Genomic DNA, 13,946 nt, shown 5'->3' on the forward strand with positions numbered 1-13,946 from the left:
TTTTGTTTTTTTAACTCTCCTTTCTCTTTTTGAAAAACAGCAACAAGCTGCTGTCAGTCTCCTCCGGTCAGACAAACATACTGCCATCCCTGATGGAGGACCGGACTGACTCAACTGACTGCCAGCCTCTATTCAGTGGTCTAAAGTTGTGCACAATAGCACGATACTCCAATGCTACTTCCATCGAACAGGCGCCATATTACCCTCTGACGGGAGAAACCAGGTAAAAGGACGCCACATTAAAAAATCTAAATTGAAGCCAATTGGTGGGATGTTTTTGATTCGAGAGCTGATATGTGAATTTTTACTGTATTGGTTATACGGTTGATATTCTGAATGTCCTAATGCAGTACTCAATTATTGTAACTTAGCAGATGGTTAACAGATGACATCAGAATGACAGATTTAGTGAAACTTGTGTTTTTTTCTCAGGTTTGCAGTTGAAATCCAGCCCACAGGGACAGTTTCAGAGTACACAGCCACCATCACTCAGGAAACGCTCAGAGAGGGTAAAAAGGGCCGCAATAAAGTGGACTCTCTTAAGCTAACCCTGAAGGCAGAAGGTAAGGGTTAATGTGTGTTGGCCATATTGGAACCATATTGGAACCAACAAATTGAAAAGTAAGGTGATGGAAGTTGTGGTTGTTGGTTAGGTGTAAAGCTCCATTCATGCATGAGACTGTGCTGTGACGGCAGTAACAATGTTTTCCTAAAGAAATTAGCCAGAACAAATAACATATTTCCCTTTTATGTATCATACCAAAGTCACATAGAGACATTAAAGAAACCACATTTTAAAAACATTGGCATTGAATGGTAAATAATTTAGTCAGTGGACATACAGTAACCCTTTGTAATTCCTTAGTAAAAGTCCAAATGTCTTAAGTCAAGTTATTTCTCAATTTGACATTTGGAAAAAATCCAATAAGTTCAATATTTATGGAAGTTTCTGGTCTTGGCTCATGTGAATAGTGAAGTTCAGTGACATGAACAACCAATAAGAGCGCTCTCTCCAGCACCAAACAGGAAGCAGCACACTGGGTAAACAGTAAACCAGGTGAGGCTGCTGTCATCATGCCCTCACTGCTTAAAATGTGATAGTTGGACGCATTGCTGGCAGGACACGTTGTTATTGCAGTGATGGTTAGCTCAGGTGAACTGGTGATAGTTTGAAGTACGGAGGAAGGAAATGCCTCACTAAAGGCCTGCTATCTTGTGATGCTGATCCAGCTAACGTTACAGCCTCTATCAACACAGAAATTTCAAAGTAATCTAACTGTAGTCTTATAAATAGCGACCCTGCAACATACCCAGTCTTTGTAAATTTTTATGGTCCATGACTTAAGTGGGGCTGCACGGTGGTGCAGTGGTTAGTGCCTTCGCCTCACAGCTAGAAGGTTCCTGGTTCGAATCGACGTAGTCTGCCTTTCTGTGCGGAGTTTGCATGTTCTCCCCGTGCATGCTTGGGTTCCCCTGTTTCCCCCCACAGACCAAAGACATGCTCGTTAGGTTCATTGGTGACTCTAAAATTGCCCATGGAGAGGTGAGTGTGAGTGTGAGTGTGAAAGGTCTCTCTGTGTCAGCCCTTCGATTAACTGGCAATCAGCACAGGGTGTAACCCCGCCTCTCACCCAATGACAGCTGGGATCGGCTCCAGTCCCTCGCGACCCTGAACAGGATAAGCGCTACAGATGATGGATGAATGGATGACATAAGTGTCTGTAGATGTGATAGGGTTTTAGACTTATTACTCTTTCAAAGTATTTTTAAGGTCCTCCTATACACCTGTCTTAATGTATCTGGAGGGACCTGTTGCCATTGCTCCTTGAGATGAAACATTCACTAATGAGTTAAATCTCTGCTCTGACAAGGTGACGATTCAACGGAGGCCACTGCATCTCTGAAATACAACCACAATAAGAACACTCTCACCACTGAGGTTGTCATTCCTGACTATGATGTGGAAGCAGGCATCAAGCTGGCTGTAACCGACAGTGAGGCTAAAGGAAAGAAGATGCGAGGTATCACCATTGATGTCACCAACAGGAACATCCCACAGCTGAGTCTTATCGGACGCACAAGGTAAATACTCCAGTTCTGTAAACGAACCGTCAACCCTCCAATTATATTTTTGGACTGTCCTACCAACCTTCGTGTCTTTGTTCAACATGTAGACTTGACATGATGAAGGAGGCCATGCTGCAGCTCCAGGTGGTCGTCCCCTCTCTGAAGAGTGATGCCTCTGTAACTGCAACCCTGAGGAAGGATGAGGATATACTCCTAGACTTAGAGACAGCCATCAACCTTCCTGAGACATCCTCTCAACAGAAAGCAACCCTCAAATACGGTAGCTGTCTGCCATTAGTCACATCTTCAACGCAGAAGACAGATTTAAGACATTAACTTGTGGGTGCATTTGGTTTTTATCTTTATAGATGATGACAAGTTGGAACTGGAACTGAAATCAGACCTGAATTCAGAGATTCAGAAGCTGATCCCAAATGTAGAAGATCATCACAGGCAGCTGCAACAGTTCATTGACCACGTCTTGGACCAGAAAGTGGCAAAAACTGATATGAAACTTCGTCACATTGTCACCAAAGGATTTGAGGTAGGGCCTTGACATTCGACAGTATCATCACTTTCTCTGAGGACCTTGTGTTTTCAGTCCAATTGGTCTTTATACTCTTCTGCTATTGAGCACAATGTTTATATAACTCTCCAAACTTAAATTAAAACACTGAAGATTGTGCACTTTTTTTGTCTGAAGTTAAATGTCAGCATCTTCTATCTCACCCCGAAGGCAGGCGATATATGGCTGGGAAAATTGTCAGAACGTGTCCCTTATCTTGCAAACCTGCGAAGTAAGAGGAGCATCTCAGATCTCACCTTGCCAGCCCTGCCCGAGAAACTGTTTCTGCAGATGTGAGTGTGTAACATAGAGTTCAAACGTGACTTTAATTTGTGCGCAAATATGACCTCAGCTGTTCATTGTTCTTTTTTCTACCAAAACAGTGACAGCTTGTTCCGATACCAGTTCAACAAGGACAGGGTGGCCATCTCGCTTCCTCTTCCACATGGAGGCAAAAAGTCAGAAGAACTGAACATCCCAACCACTCTATCCATGCCTCCGATAGATTTACCAGAGATTGGCCTCCATGTCCCCGCCAAAGACTTTCCACTGCCTTCATTCACCATACCGCCTTCTTTGGATTTCACTGTCCCCCTTCTTGGTCTGGCTGAAGCATCCACCAAGATCAACAGCAACTTCTACAGCTGGGAGGGCTCAGTCTCTGGGGGCAACAACACTGTTGACGTCCCCAGCTACATTGCGCAGTATAAGGCCATAGCCCAATCACCTTTCAACCTGCTGTCGTACAAGCTGGAAGGTAAACATTTGCCTTTGTTATAGTCACTCAGAAGGAGTGGAAGGCCGAATATATCGCATTACTGATAGCTTAGTTTATCCAAAATTGAGCTTCTGTCTTGAAAGATACTATCTGAAGCACACAGTTTAAGTAAGAGCTTGTTGTTCATCTTCATCTCTCCTGTTACAGATGCTGATAATGGTTATTTCTTTCTCTGTTTCAAGGAACCGGGATGATGTCAGGAAATGCTGATGAAAATCTCAAGTATCTTCTGAATAGTTCCTTCAGTCATAGCCTCATCGACACAAGCTTCAGTGTCCTTGAAACAATCAGAGTAACAAACAAAATGAATGCAAGAGCCAACTATAAGATAGAAGTCTTTAGTCCAGTGGGCCTGCATGCCACTCTCTACTACTCTGCTCAGTCCACATCCACTGTAGATTCAGATGAAATCCATGGAGATGGCACCGTGGATGGATCACTCAAAGTAGGTTTGTTGGTTGCCAATACCTCCTACACCAACAGCTACAACCTGCGTCCTCTAGATGGAGAGGGAAGAGGAGAGTCCACACTACACTTCAACTCACCATTCATCCAAGTCCACAACATGATCCAAGGAGTCTATGCAAACTCTGAGTTGAACATCATTTCCAAAACCAATGCCCTAGATGATGTCCTCAAGCATGTAGCAGAGCTTAAGTACAAAAACTCACAACTAACCCTGAAGTGCAACAGCGTCACCACAGCCATGGGTAAATCACTCACTAACAAAGTTGAGCTTGGTGTGTCACGCGATATGGCCATCCTTAGAATTGAGTCGCAGGCCGATGATGACAAAAATAGGGCATACTCACTCATAACTGGATCCCTGGATTCAAATGGACTTGAGCTAAACTCTGAAGGTTCCCTCACCTCGGACACAGGTCGTGGATTACACAAAGCTACTGTAACGGTTAACAGAAATGGTCTGACCACAAGCGGAACGAACGGCATTCAGTGCAGCCCTATCACGTTGGAGAATATCTTTGAAGGTTTCATAAACAACAACGGAGCAGCCCTGTCCTCCATGACCAAAGCAATGGCAGATGAGAGCAGAGGAGAGCTGAACATCGAGGGTAAAATTACAGCTGAGGAAGCATCTTTGAATGGTGTTCTGAAGGGCCATGCATATGATGCAAACACAAAAAACAACATGAATATGTTACTTAACCGAAATGGTCTGACCTTTACTAGCGATGTCATGGGAAGAATGAGGCAGATGAGTACAGAAAATAGCCACTCGCTGACCCTCACTCTGTGGACACTTGGCCTTCGTTCCAAGAGTAACAACTTCATCTGTGAAGATGTTTACTACAAGCAAGACACCATGGTTGATATGAAGCCATTTGTAATGTCCTTTGATATGACAAATGACTTAAAGTTTTATGATGCCAGTTTGAACAACGAAGGCCACATGAAGCTTGAGCCAATTAAGGTGGATCTGAGTGGAAGTTTGAAGGGAGCCTACGGAGAAGAAAACCACATTAAAAACACCTATGAACTCAGCTATGACAATTTGGCTGGTAAAATTAAATACAGCACGTCTGGAAATATAATGGATGCACAGCTAAGTAACAACTGTGAACTTGAATTTGCCGGACTTTCCTCCACGTCAAACTGTGAAGCAAGAATGAATTCTGAGCCTCTGCGCTTTGACAGCACCATTCGCACCATGGCGCTGCCTTTTAGCCTGACTATTGATGCTCTTGTCAACAGTGACGGGGAGATACATCTGCACGGGAAGCACTCTGGACAACTGTACAGCAAGTTGTTGGTGAAAGCTGAGCCCCTTGCTCTTGCACACTCACATGACAGCCGAGTTTCAACCACACACAAGTTTCCAAGTGGTCGTACGTGGTCTTCCACTAAATTAGAAAACAAATATGAAGTCCTACTGACACCAAGTGACCAATTTCTGACATGGAAATTAAAATCTAACCTGAATGACAATTCTTATGAACAGCACATTAATACTTACAACAATCCTGAAAAGAATGGATTTGAGTTTTTAGGAGCATTGGTAACAGACGTTTTCAGCAAACTAGGGAGGGAAAAGAGATCACCACCCGAGTTACAAAACTTCAGTATCTCTGGTTTCCTAAAGTATGACAAGAGTGGCGACTGTCATATCATTGAGATCCCATTCATCGAGAGCTTCCCTGCTGCCTTTGAGCAGCTCAAAAACACACTTGTTCAAGCTTTAGAATTGTTTCAACAAAACATCAAAAATTTAGATATTGATGTGCTTATCACAGACTTCAGAGCCGTGTTAGAGCGGCTACCATCGCAAGTGAGTGGCTTCATGCGAGACATAGACTTGGATAATAAAGTGAATCAAGTGAAAGCAAAACTTGATTATTTGATTGATGAGTTTGCAATAACAATGGATGACTTGGAGCTTGCTATGAATGACTTGAAAAAGAACTTGGAGAATACGTTACTGGACATTGTTGACCAAATTAAAGGCCTCATCCTGAGAGTCGAAGACTACATCATGGGTGGACACCTAACTAAGAAGATAACAAATGTACTTTCACTGATTGAAAACCAGCTTCAGGTGTTTGATGATAAGTATAAAATCAAGGAGTCGCTTGTCAAAGTACTTAATGCCATTGAGGACATCATCAGCCAGATTGATTTACAGAAGCTCTCAGAGAACAGTGCCGCGTGGCTGCAAGAGCTCGATTCTAAATATGGAATTTTGGAGAAAATCAAGGACACGCTGTCTGAAATGAAACAGTCCATTGAAAACTTAGATGTCAACATGTTTTTCCAAGATGTAAAGAACTACCTGCTCTCAATTGATTTTGCCATGTATGCTGAGAGGCTATCATCTAAAATCTCCTCTTTAGAAATACCAAAAGTTCTTGAGTCCATGAATGACGTTATTGTCAATTGGATTGACGAATATGATATCCCCAACAAACTGAACACAGTGTATTCTTACATCAGGGACCTACTTTTAAAATACAAGCTTGATGATAGATTTAAAGCATTAATGGATCAGGTGTTGATTCTCATTAAGGAATTCAAGATTGATGAGACTGTGCAGTCAATGGTAGATGCCCTGAAATCCATCAACTTGGAATCTGTTTATGATAAACTCATGAAACTTCTGCACAGTGTGACAAGCCAGCTCAGAGAACTTGACTTTAAGAAGAGCATTGATGACCTTAATGACAGCATTTCTTCAATGCTCAAGTCAATGAAGGAATTTGACTACAATGCATTTGTTGATGAGACCAACAGGAAGATTGCTGAACTAACAAACTATATTAATGAGCAGATTAAAACATATGAGATTGTGCCGAAAATTGAGGCGGTTAGGGAATTTTTCAGAGATATTCAGAGTTCTATCTTTACATATCTGGAAGGACTCAAAAACACGAAGGTGGCCGACGTTCTAAGGAAACTGAAAGATGTGCTTGACACTACTTTTTACAATGACATCAAGATGAAAGTAAAGGATATGCTTGAGGACATGAGACAGCGAATCTTTGACATGGATATCAGAAACGAAATGTACATTTACCTCCAAAGAGCAAGCGAGTCCTACACTAATATGGTTGCCTTCATTTCTGCGCGGTTAGACCAACTGATAGAGAAGATCAGAAAAGTGGCTAAGGAAAATGACATCATCAACCAGATGAAGCAAGCTGTAGATACAGCCCTGGGTGTGCTGAAAAAAGCTGAGATTGAAGTCCCTGCTTTTACCGTGCCTCTCACTGACCTTGTCATTCCAGCATTTTCAATCAACCTGAACAAACTGCAGGAGATCAGCATCCCGGCTCAAATTTCAATCCCTGAGTTCACCATCCTTAACTCCTACAATATTCCTGGCTTTACAATAAACTTTGATGAAATAAAAGCAAAGATAGTTGAAATCATTGACAACTTAAGAGAATTTGAGATTCAAATGCCTGACCCAGAGGAAATCTTTGGTGACCTAAAAGTTCTTTACCTATCTATGCTACCAGATCTCACCTTCCCAGAGATAACTCTTTCAGAGATCAAATTTCCCGCAATCACCATCCCCAAATTGAATCTGGAGAACTTTGAAATTACAATGCTTCCAATTCCAGACATTGAATTCCCTGAGGTTCCCAATGACATTTGTATCCCAGTTTTTGGCAAACTCCACGGGGAATTTAATGTCAACTCCCCTTTTTACACTCTTGCTACCATAGGGAGGATTGAGAACTCAACGTCTGCACCGAAAAACCCACAGTTTACAGCCACTATTACTTCTGAAGCCAAATCAACCATTGAGCCCCTCGAATACACCTTTGAAGCCACTGCTCAGTTGGAAGCTCCCAGAATGAAGAAGTTGATATTCACAGAAAAAGTGAAAGCTACACATATGGCCTTCTCCATTGATCACGAAGGATCCTTGACACTCACTGGCCCTTCTGCTGAGGCCTCCGCCAGGACTATTACCAGGGCCACAACGAAAATATACACAGCAGAATTAGTCAACAGTATGGCACTAAACTTGAACAGTGAAATATCTGCAGCCGTAGACACGACCTACGAACATATCTTGGGCATTCCCTCAGCTGAGATCTCAAGTCTGGCATCTATGAAACAGAGTATAGCAGCAACAGTGGAATCTGGCAGAGTTACTGTGACTGGTGAAACAACTGGTAATGGAAAGTGGTTCATTCTGGAGTACTCTGATGAAGGTACACACAAAAGCAATATAGAATTCAATGTAGATTTTAACACTGCCAAGTTAACTTTTTCTGAAGAAACAGATTGTAAAGCCTTAAAATCGAAGAAAACGATGACTGCCGAATCAGTTATCTTGAGCCATATCACCGTTGAAGCAAAATGTGAAACTGAATTACCATTTATCAAGAAGAGCGTTATGACTTTAAATGGAGAGGCCAATATCGGGGACTTGAAAGTTGCACTGACAGCTTCTCACGATGCTGAATTTACTGAAGGCCTGACTGGATTCATGGCCAACTCACTGGAATTCATGGCCCATCCATTTGAAATTGAGCTCGATGTTAAGAATAAAGTGAACTCAAAGATGTTCTTCCCCCTGAAACTCACTGGGAAGGTGGATCTCCAGCATGATTATGGTGTCATACTAAACTCTGAGAAACAGCGTGCTTGTTGGTTTGCTTTGGCAAGATTCAACCAATACAAGTACAATCACAACTTTACCGCAGAAAACAATGAAATGGACATCTTCTTACACTCATCAGCCAGCGGAGAGGCTAATCTGGACTTTTTGACTGTTCCTCTCTCTATTCCAGAGATAAACATACCTCATCTTGATATGACAACCCCTGAGGTCAGAGACCTCTCACTGTGGGAACATTCTGGATTAAAAACCTTGCTTACCACTCCTCAACAGTCATTCGATATGAATCTGAAGCTTCATTACTACAAGAACCCAGATGTGCACAACTTCGAATTACACCTTGAGCCGATATACAACGCAATCAGTGATAATGCCAACATCATCCAGGTTCAGTTTGAACAGTGCAGAGACAAAGTAGTTGCACTTCTAAAAGATTCATACAACCAAGCAAAGTCACGGTATATCAAACACAAAATCGACACCTCCAGCATGCCTCCTAGAATCTTCACTGTGCCAGGATACAAAATACCGATATTAAATATTGAGGTATCTGCCTTCAGTGCTGAGATGCCGGCCTTTAGCTACTTTGTTCCCAAGGAAGTCAGCACACCAAGCTTCAAAATTCCAGCACTTGGTTTCTCTGTGCCATCATATACGCTTGTGTTACCGTCCTTGGAGCTGCTGGTCATCCACGTTCCAGAAACTTTGAATGAAATAAGGCTGCCCACTTTCACACTACCAGCCATTCAGAACAAAATTGTGATCCCAGCCATGGGTAACATGACCTATGACTTCTCCTTCAAATCCACTGTAATTAACTTAAGTGCTAATGCTGGCCTCTACAGCCAGCCTGATGTTGTTGCTCGGTTCAGTGCTTTCTCTACGTCTGTGTTTGACATTTTGAATGGGAAAATTGATGGCACCACCAGTTTGACAAGGAAGAGAGGAATAAAACTAGCCACCACTGTGTCTCTGCAACATAGCAATATGGAGGCAAGTCATGAATGTGCTGTTAGTCTCACGAGAAGGAGCATGGAAGCTTCTGTAGCCAACACGGCAAAAATCTATCTACCCTTCCTCAATCTAGAATTCAATCAGGAACTCACGGGGAATACCAATACCAAGCCAAATGTTGTTTCCAAGAAAAACATAAAATACATGTTTAACATTCCTGTCATTGAATCAGTAGGCAAAGGAATCCTTGATATTAGATGGGTATTGGAAGCACTTTCTTCCTATGTGTCGATGGAGACCGCCACCAAAGGAACGTCAGAAATAACCATAATGGACAGTTGTACCTTGGCTGGAAATCTAGAAAATGAGGCAGATTTCTACCTTAATGCCAATGGCCTGCGTTCCACTGTCAAGACTGCCTTAGACTCATCCATTGACAAACAAGAGAAACAGAAAAGAAGTTCAAACAACATCTACCATTTTGACTTGATTGAAATCTTGGCTCTTGAGGTCTCCTTGCGACGTTTGTTTGCTAAAGTCGGTTACAAAAGTAATAACAATGTTGATTTGGCATCTTTCAACACAAATGGAAAGCACACTGTAGAAGGAGAACTCGATTTTGTTCCTTTAACAACCATGAAGACTACCTTGAACATTGATGTCAGTCAGCCAAGTAGCTTGGGTCATGCTGGACTCATTCAGAACATCAACCTTGACATCACCTCAGAGAAGCAGTCTTTCACCTGGAGTGGAAAGGAACAGCTGGCATCTCTCATTCATGCTTGTGATTTACTCGTGTCCAATGATGAATCGGAGGTACAAATGGACTTGACCGGCTCAGTAGAAGGTCACCTAGCTTTCTTGAAGTCAGTTAAGATTCCTGTATATCAGAAGACACTCTGGGATGTGCTCAAGTTCGACCAGGTCACAAATATGGACGACTTGCAGTTCCTTAACATCTCCTCCAGCATTGTATACACAAAAACCTCAGATGGCTATGAGTATTCAATACCATCCAAAATATTTGAAAACGGCGTCACTTTTAGCATCCCTGAGATTCGCATTGCAGTACCTTCATGGGTAAAAGAAATTCCAAACTCCTTGAAGAACATAGATATGCGACTTGAAAACCCTGATGTCCCCAATCATCTGACTTTCCCTCCTGTAATCTCAGTGCCAGCCTTTGATGTGCCATTTACAAGCTTGCATGTGGAACCCTTCACAATTGATCCAAAGAATCTTAATATCCCTAAGGTGATCACCACGACAGCCTTTGAAATCATGCTACCTGGCTTGCCAATAATATCAGTGCCCAGCTACGATGTTGACACCGAGTATCTGCAGGGGAAAATGTCCTTCCTTTCATTCAAGATGCCACAATATGAAATCACAGTCTCGTCTTTCACACTACCAAAGTCCTTTACCATTGGAGTGCACACAATCAGCCTGAATGAAATCACAAACCAGATTTCAAACTTTGAGCTTCCAACAATCGTCATTCCAGAGCAAAAAATTGACATCCCTGAGATCGCCCTACATCTGCCTTCGGGTGTGTTTATCCCAGCTTTCGGAGCCCTCAGGGCCACTCTCAAACTTTCCTCCCCCATTTATAATGTGTCAACAACTGCCGACCTGGAGAAAAGGGACTCTAGCCTCTTGACTTCGCTGAATTCCATCTGTACTTCCACCATGATCTTCTTGGAATATAAACTCTCTGGTAAGACTGGCACAAACTCTAATTTAATTCATAAGACTATTTTGTATTAGTACATGTAAAACACAATTAAATATATAATCCTTTATCCTTTATGTCCCCTCAGCCAGTGCAACCCTGGGATTTGATGATGGACACTTCAGCTTAAATGGGAAGTGCAACTTGATTCACAGTGACGTTGCTGTCGACTGGCAACATGTTTTCACACAAAACCTCAGGTAAATGTTTCCTGAATATTTTTGCACCGTCAGCCAACCGACTAGATTGGAAGTCTACATGTTTTAGCTTAAGTCTTAAGTGATGATAATGTCTCAAAAGAAAGTTAACCATAATATAAAGAAACTATAAACTACAAATTTTGACTTACAACTTAAACTTTTTTGTTGGTGGAAATGGGCTTCCACTCATCTTGATTTCCAGTCAGACTATTCTGTATATTTGTGGGCTGCCTGGTGGTTAGCGCCGTAGCCTCACAGCTAGAAGGTTCCTGTAGTTCTAACCCCGGTTCAGACGAAGAGGGCCTTTCTGTAGTTTGGAGTTTGCACGTTCTCCATTTATGGGTTCTCTGCGGGTACAGTCCTGTGATTGACTGCCGATCAGTCCAGGTGTAACCCCGCCTCTCGTCCAATGATAGCTGGGATTGGCTCCAGCCTCCCAGAGACCCTGAACGGGATAAGCGGTATAGATAATGGATGTATATTTGTTTCCTGTGTAAATGTGATGATGGAATTTTGGTTAAGACATAGAAACTTTGCGAAGCAAGATAAATGAACCTAATATAACACAAATATGGCAATTACTTTTCCCAGGATGAAGCGCCAAGCCCCTCAGACGGATTCAATGTAAGTTTTGTTACCCACATGCAAACTTTCTGCAGTTTTGAACATGAATTTCTCATGAATTGACCAAAGATGCGTCCTAATATAACTCTACTGACAACTGTTTCTCTGTTTTAAAGGGAATCGCGTCATACCCTTAATGTTGACGTCACCAGCCGAACATTTGCTGATGTGAACTTCCGCTTTGCTTCCCGCAAAGATGGCTTCACTGCATCCATGTCTTCCCCTTCATCTGGTTTCCTTGGATTGCATGTACAGCGGAGGTCTGCGTCACAGCTGTACGGAAAACTGTTTAGTCGCTACCTGGTAAGACTAGGATTAAAGTCTCATCTACAGAAAACTGTTTTTTATACCAATGCTACATAGTGCAACTTCAACTTTTTTAACTGTAATGATTCTCCATTTCTTTTCCTCTACTTCAGTCTACCCCCGAAAAGGATACTGATCTTTTAACAGGCAAAGCCACTCTGAAGAACTCTCAGAAGTTGATCTTCCAGATGTCATGGAACTGGGACTTCCTCCAGGATGTGATGGAGGGGACCAAGGAAAGGATTCCCGCTATGACAGATGCTGTTCTTAAGTTCATTAACAAGTATCACACCGCTCACTTTGGTTTCGATCTCAACCGTGGTGTCATAAAGCTGAAAAACACAGTTTCCAACCTCATAGAGAGAGCCTATCATGAGGTTCCTTTATCTTTTAACACACTGCAGAGTTCAATCAAACAAATTGGTGACCAAGGAAAAGACATGTACAGGAAGGCGTCTGACAGCTGGATGTCCTTTAGTGTACAGGATGTTATGGACAGGTTGGCTCATGAGGCTAGGCACGTGTTGAGACGCAGTGAAGAGAAGGTTTATGATTTGCTAGATGCAGTCACACAGTTCTTAAGCGAGTTAAAGTTTCCGGTGCCCAGCTTTGAAGAGCGGCTCTCAGGCCTGGAGATGTTCCAGCGAGCTCGTAGGTCTGTATCCAGAGCCACTGACAGGGCAATCCAAAGGTTCGCCAGCCTCATGGAGAAGATTTTTAGATACATCAGAGCTATTGAGTTCACTATACCTGGAACTGAAGTCGTTGTTAATGGTAATGCAATCATGGATTGGCTGAAGTCTTCTGCCAGAGCTGTATATGACCAAATTAGACAGTCAGTGCGCAGGGGGTTTCAATTCCTTCAAAAGACAGTTAATAACCTCATGCAGGCGATTGCTGAAAAAGCCGAGAATTTAATAAATTATCTTAGAGATGAAAATGTTGATATTGCTTCTCAGGTTGATGCCATCCATGCAAAGGTTCTGCAGTCTTCAAAACAACACATAGAGAAGGCAAAGGGACTTGTGGCTGAGTATAAAGATCTAACCAAAATGAAGATTCAGGACGCCTATAATTATTTAAATATGGAGCGTGTCAATAATGATACCAAGGAGGTCATCGATATTCTGCAGTCACATCTGTACGGAGGACTTAATGAAGGTGTAGATTTATTGAGGAGGACGTCTCAGAGCACAGCACCCTACATCAGAGTGAGCAATAAAAAGATGGACATTGAAATTCCTTTACCCTTCCTTTGGAAGTCTTTCAGCGAGTGGCCGACGCAATCCAGGCAGTAACTCGTGCCTCTGCTGATGGTGTTTTCTATATGGGTGACCAAATTTATAGTGTGCGTGAAAAAATGACCTTTTGTTTGTTGTCAAAAATGTTTTAATGTGTTTTAACCTGCATGAAATACAAGTTATCGTTATGTAAAATTCATGTCAACTTAATGAATTATATAATTCATAGGAAGTATATCGTACCGTACAATTGCGACTGACTAATGTTTGCATGTAAGTTAGTTCTGTGATGGTGTTCAATTAAACAATGCTGAATACAAATGTTTGTGTCACACTGTCTCAAAATGTCTTCATTGAATTAATACACCACAAAGTAATACATTAATTTCA

At 42.2% G+C, this 13,946-nt stretch overlaps 1 protein-coding gene across 1 annotated transcript in view; it reads left to right on the forward strand.

Annotated features, from left to right (window-relative positions):
- The window catches only part of apoba (apolipoprotein Ba), a 30,425-nt gene extending 16,812 nt beyond the window's left edge, over positions 1-13,613 (forward strand). Inside the window, exons 18-29 of the mRNA XM_069662248.1 lie at positions 41-223; positions 433-563; positions 1,872-2,082; positions 2,175-2,347; positions 2,436-2,611; positions 2,804-2,925; positions 3,016-3,389; positions 3,593-11,170; positions 11,274-11,385; positions 11,977-12,009; positions 12,126-12,312; positions 12,429-13,613. Coding sequence (XP_069518349.1) covers positions 41-223; positions 433-563; positions 1,872-2,082; positions 2,175-2,347; positions 2,436-2,611; positions 2,804-2,925; positions 3,016-3,389; positions 3,593-11,170; positions 11,274-11,385; positions 11,977-12,009; positions 12,126-12,312; positions 12,429-13,613 — 10,465 coding nt within the window. The remainder of the gene's footprint in view (positions 1-40; positions 224-432; positions 564-1,871; positions 2,083-2,174; positions 2,348-2,435; positions 2,612-2,803; positions 2,926-3,015; positions 3,390-3,592; positions 11,171-11,273; positions 11,386-11,976; positions 12,010-12,125; positions 12,313-12,428) is intronic.
- The last annotated feature ends 333 nt before the right edge of the window (positions 13,614-13,946 follow it).

Source organism: Semicossyphus pulcher, unplaced genomic scaffold (assembly GCF_022749685.1).
Source record: "Semicossyphus pulcher isolate SPU_LCO1_2020_fin unplaced genomic scaffold, fSemPul1.0.p SCAF_14, whole genome shotgun sequence".
Classification (NCBI taxonomy): domain Eukaryota; kingdom Metazoa; phylum Chordata; class Actinopteri; order Labriformes; family Labridae; genus Semicossyphus; species Semicossyphus pulcher.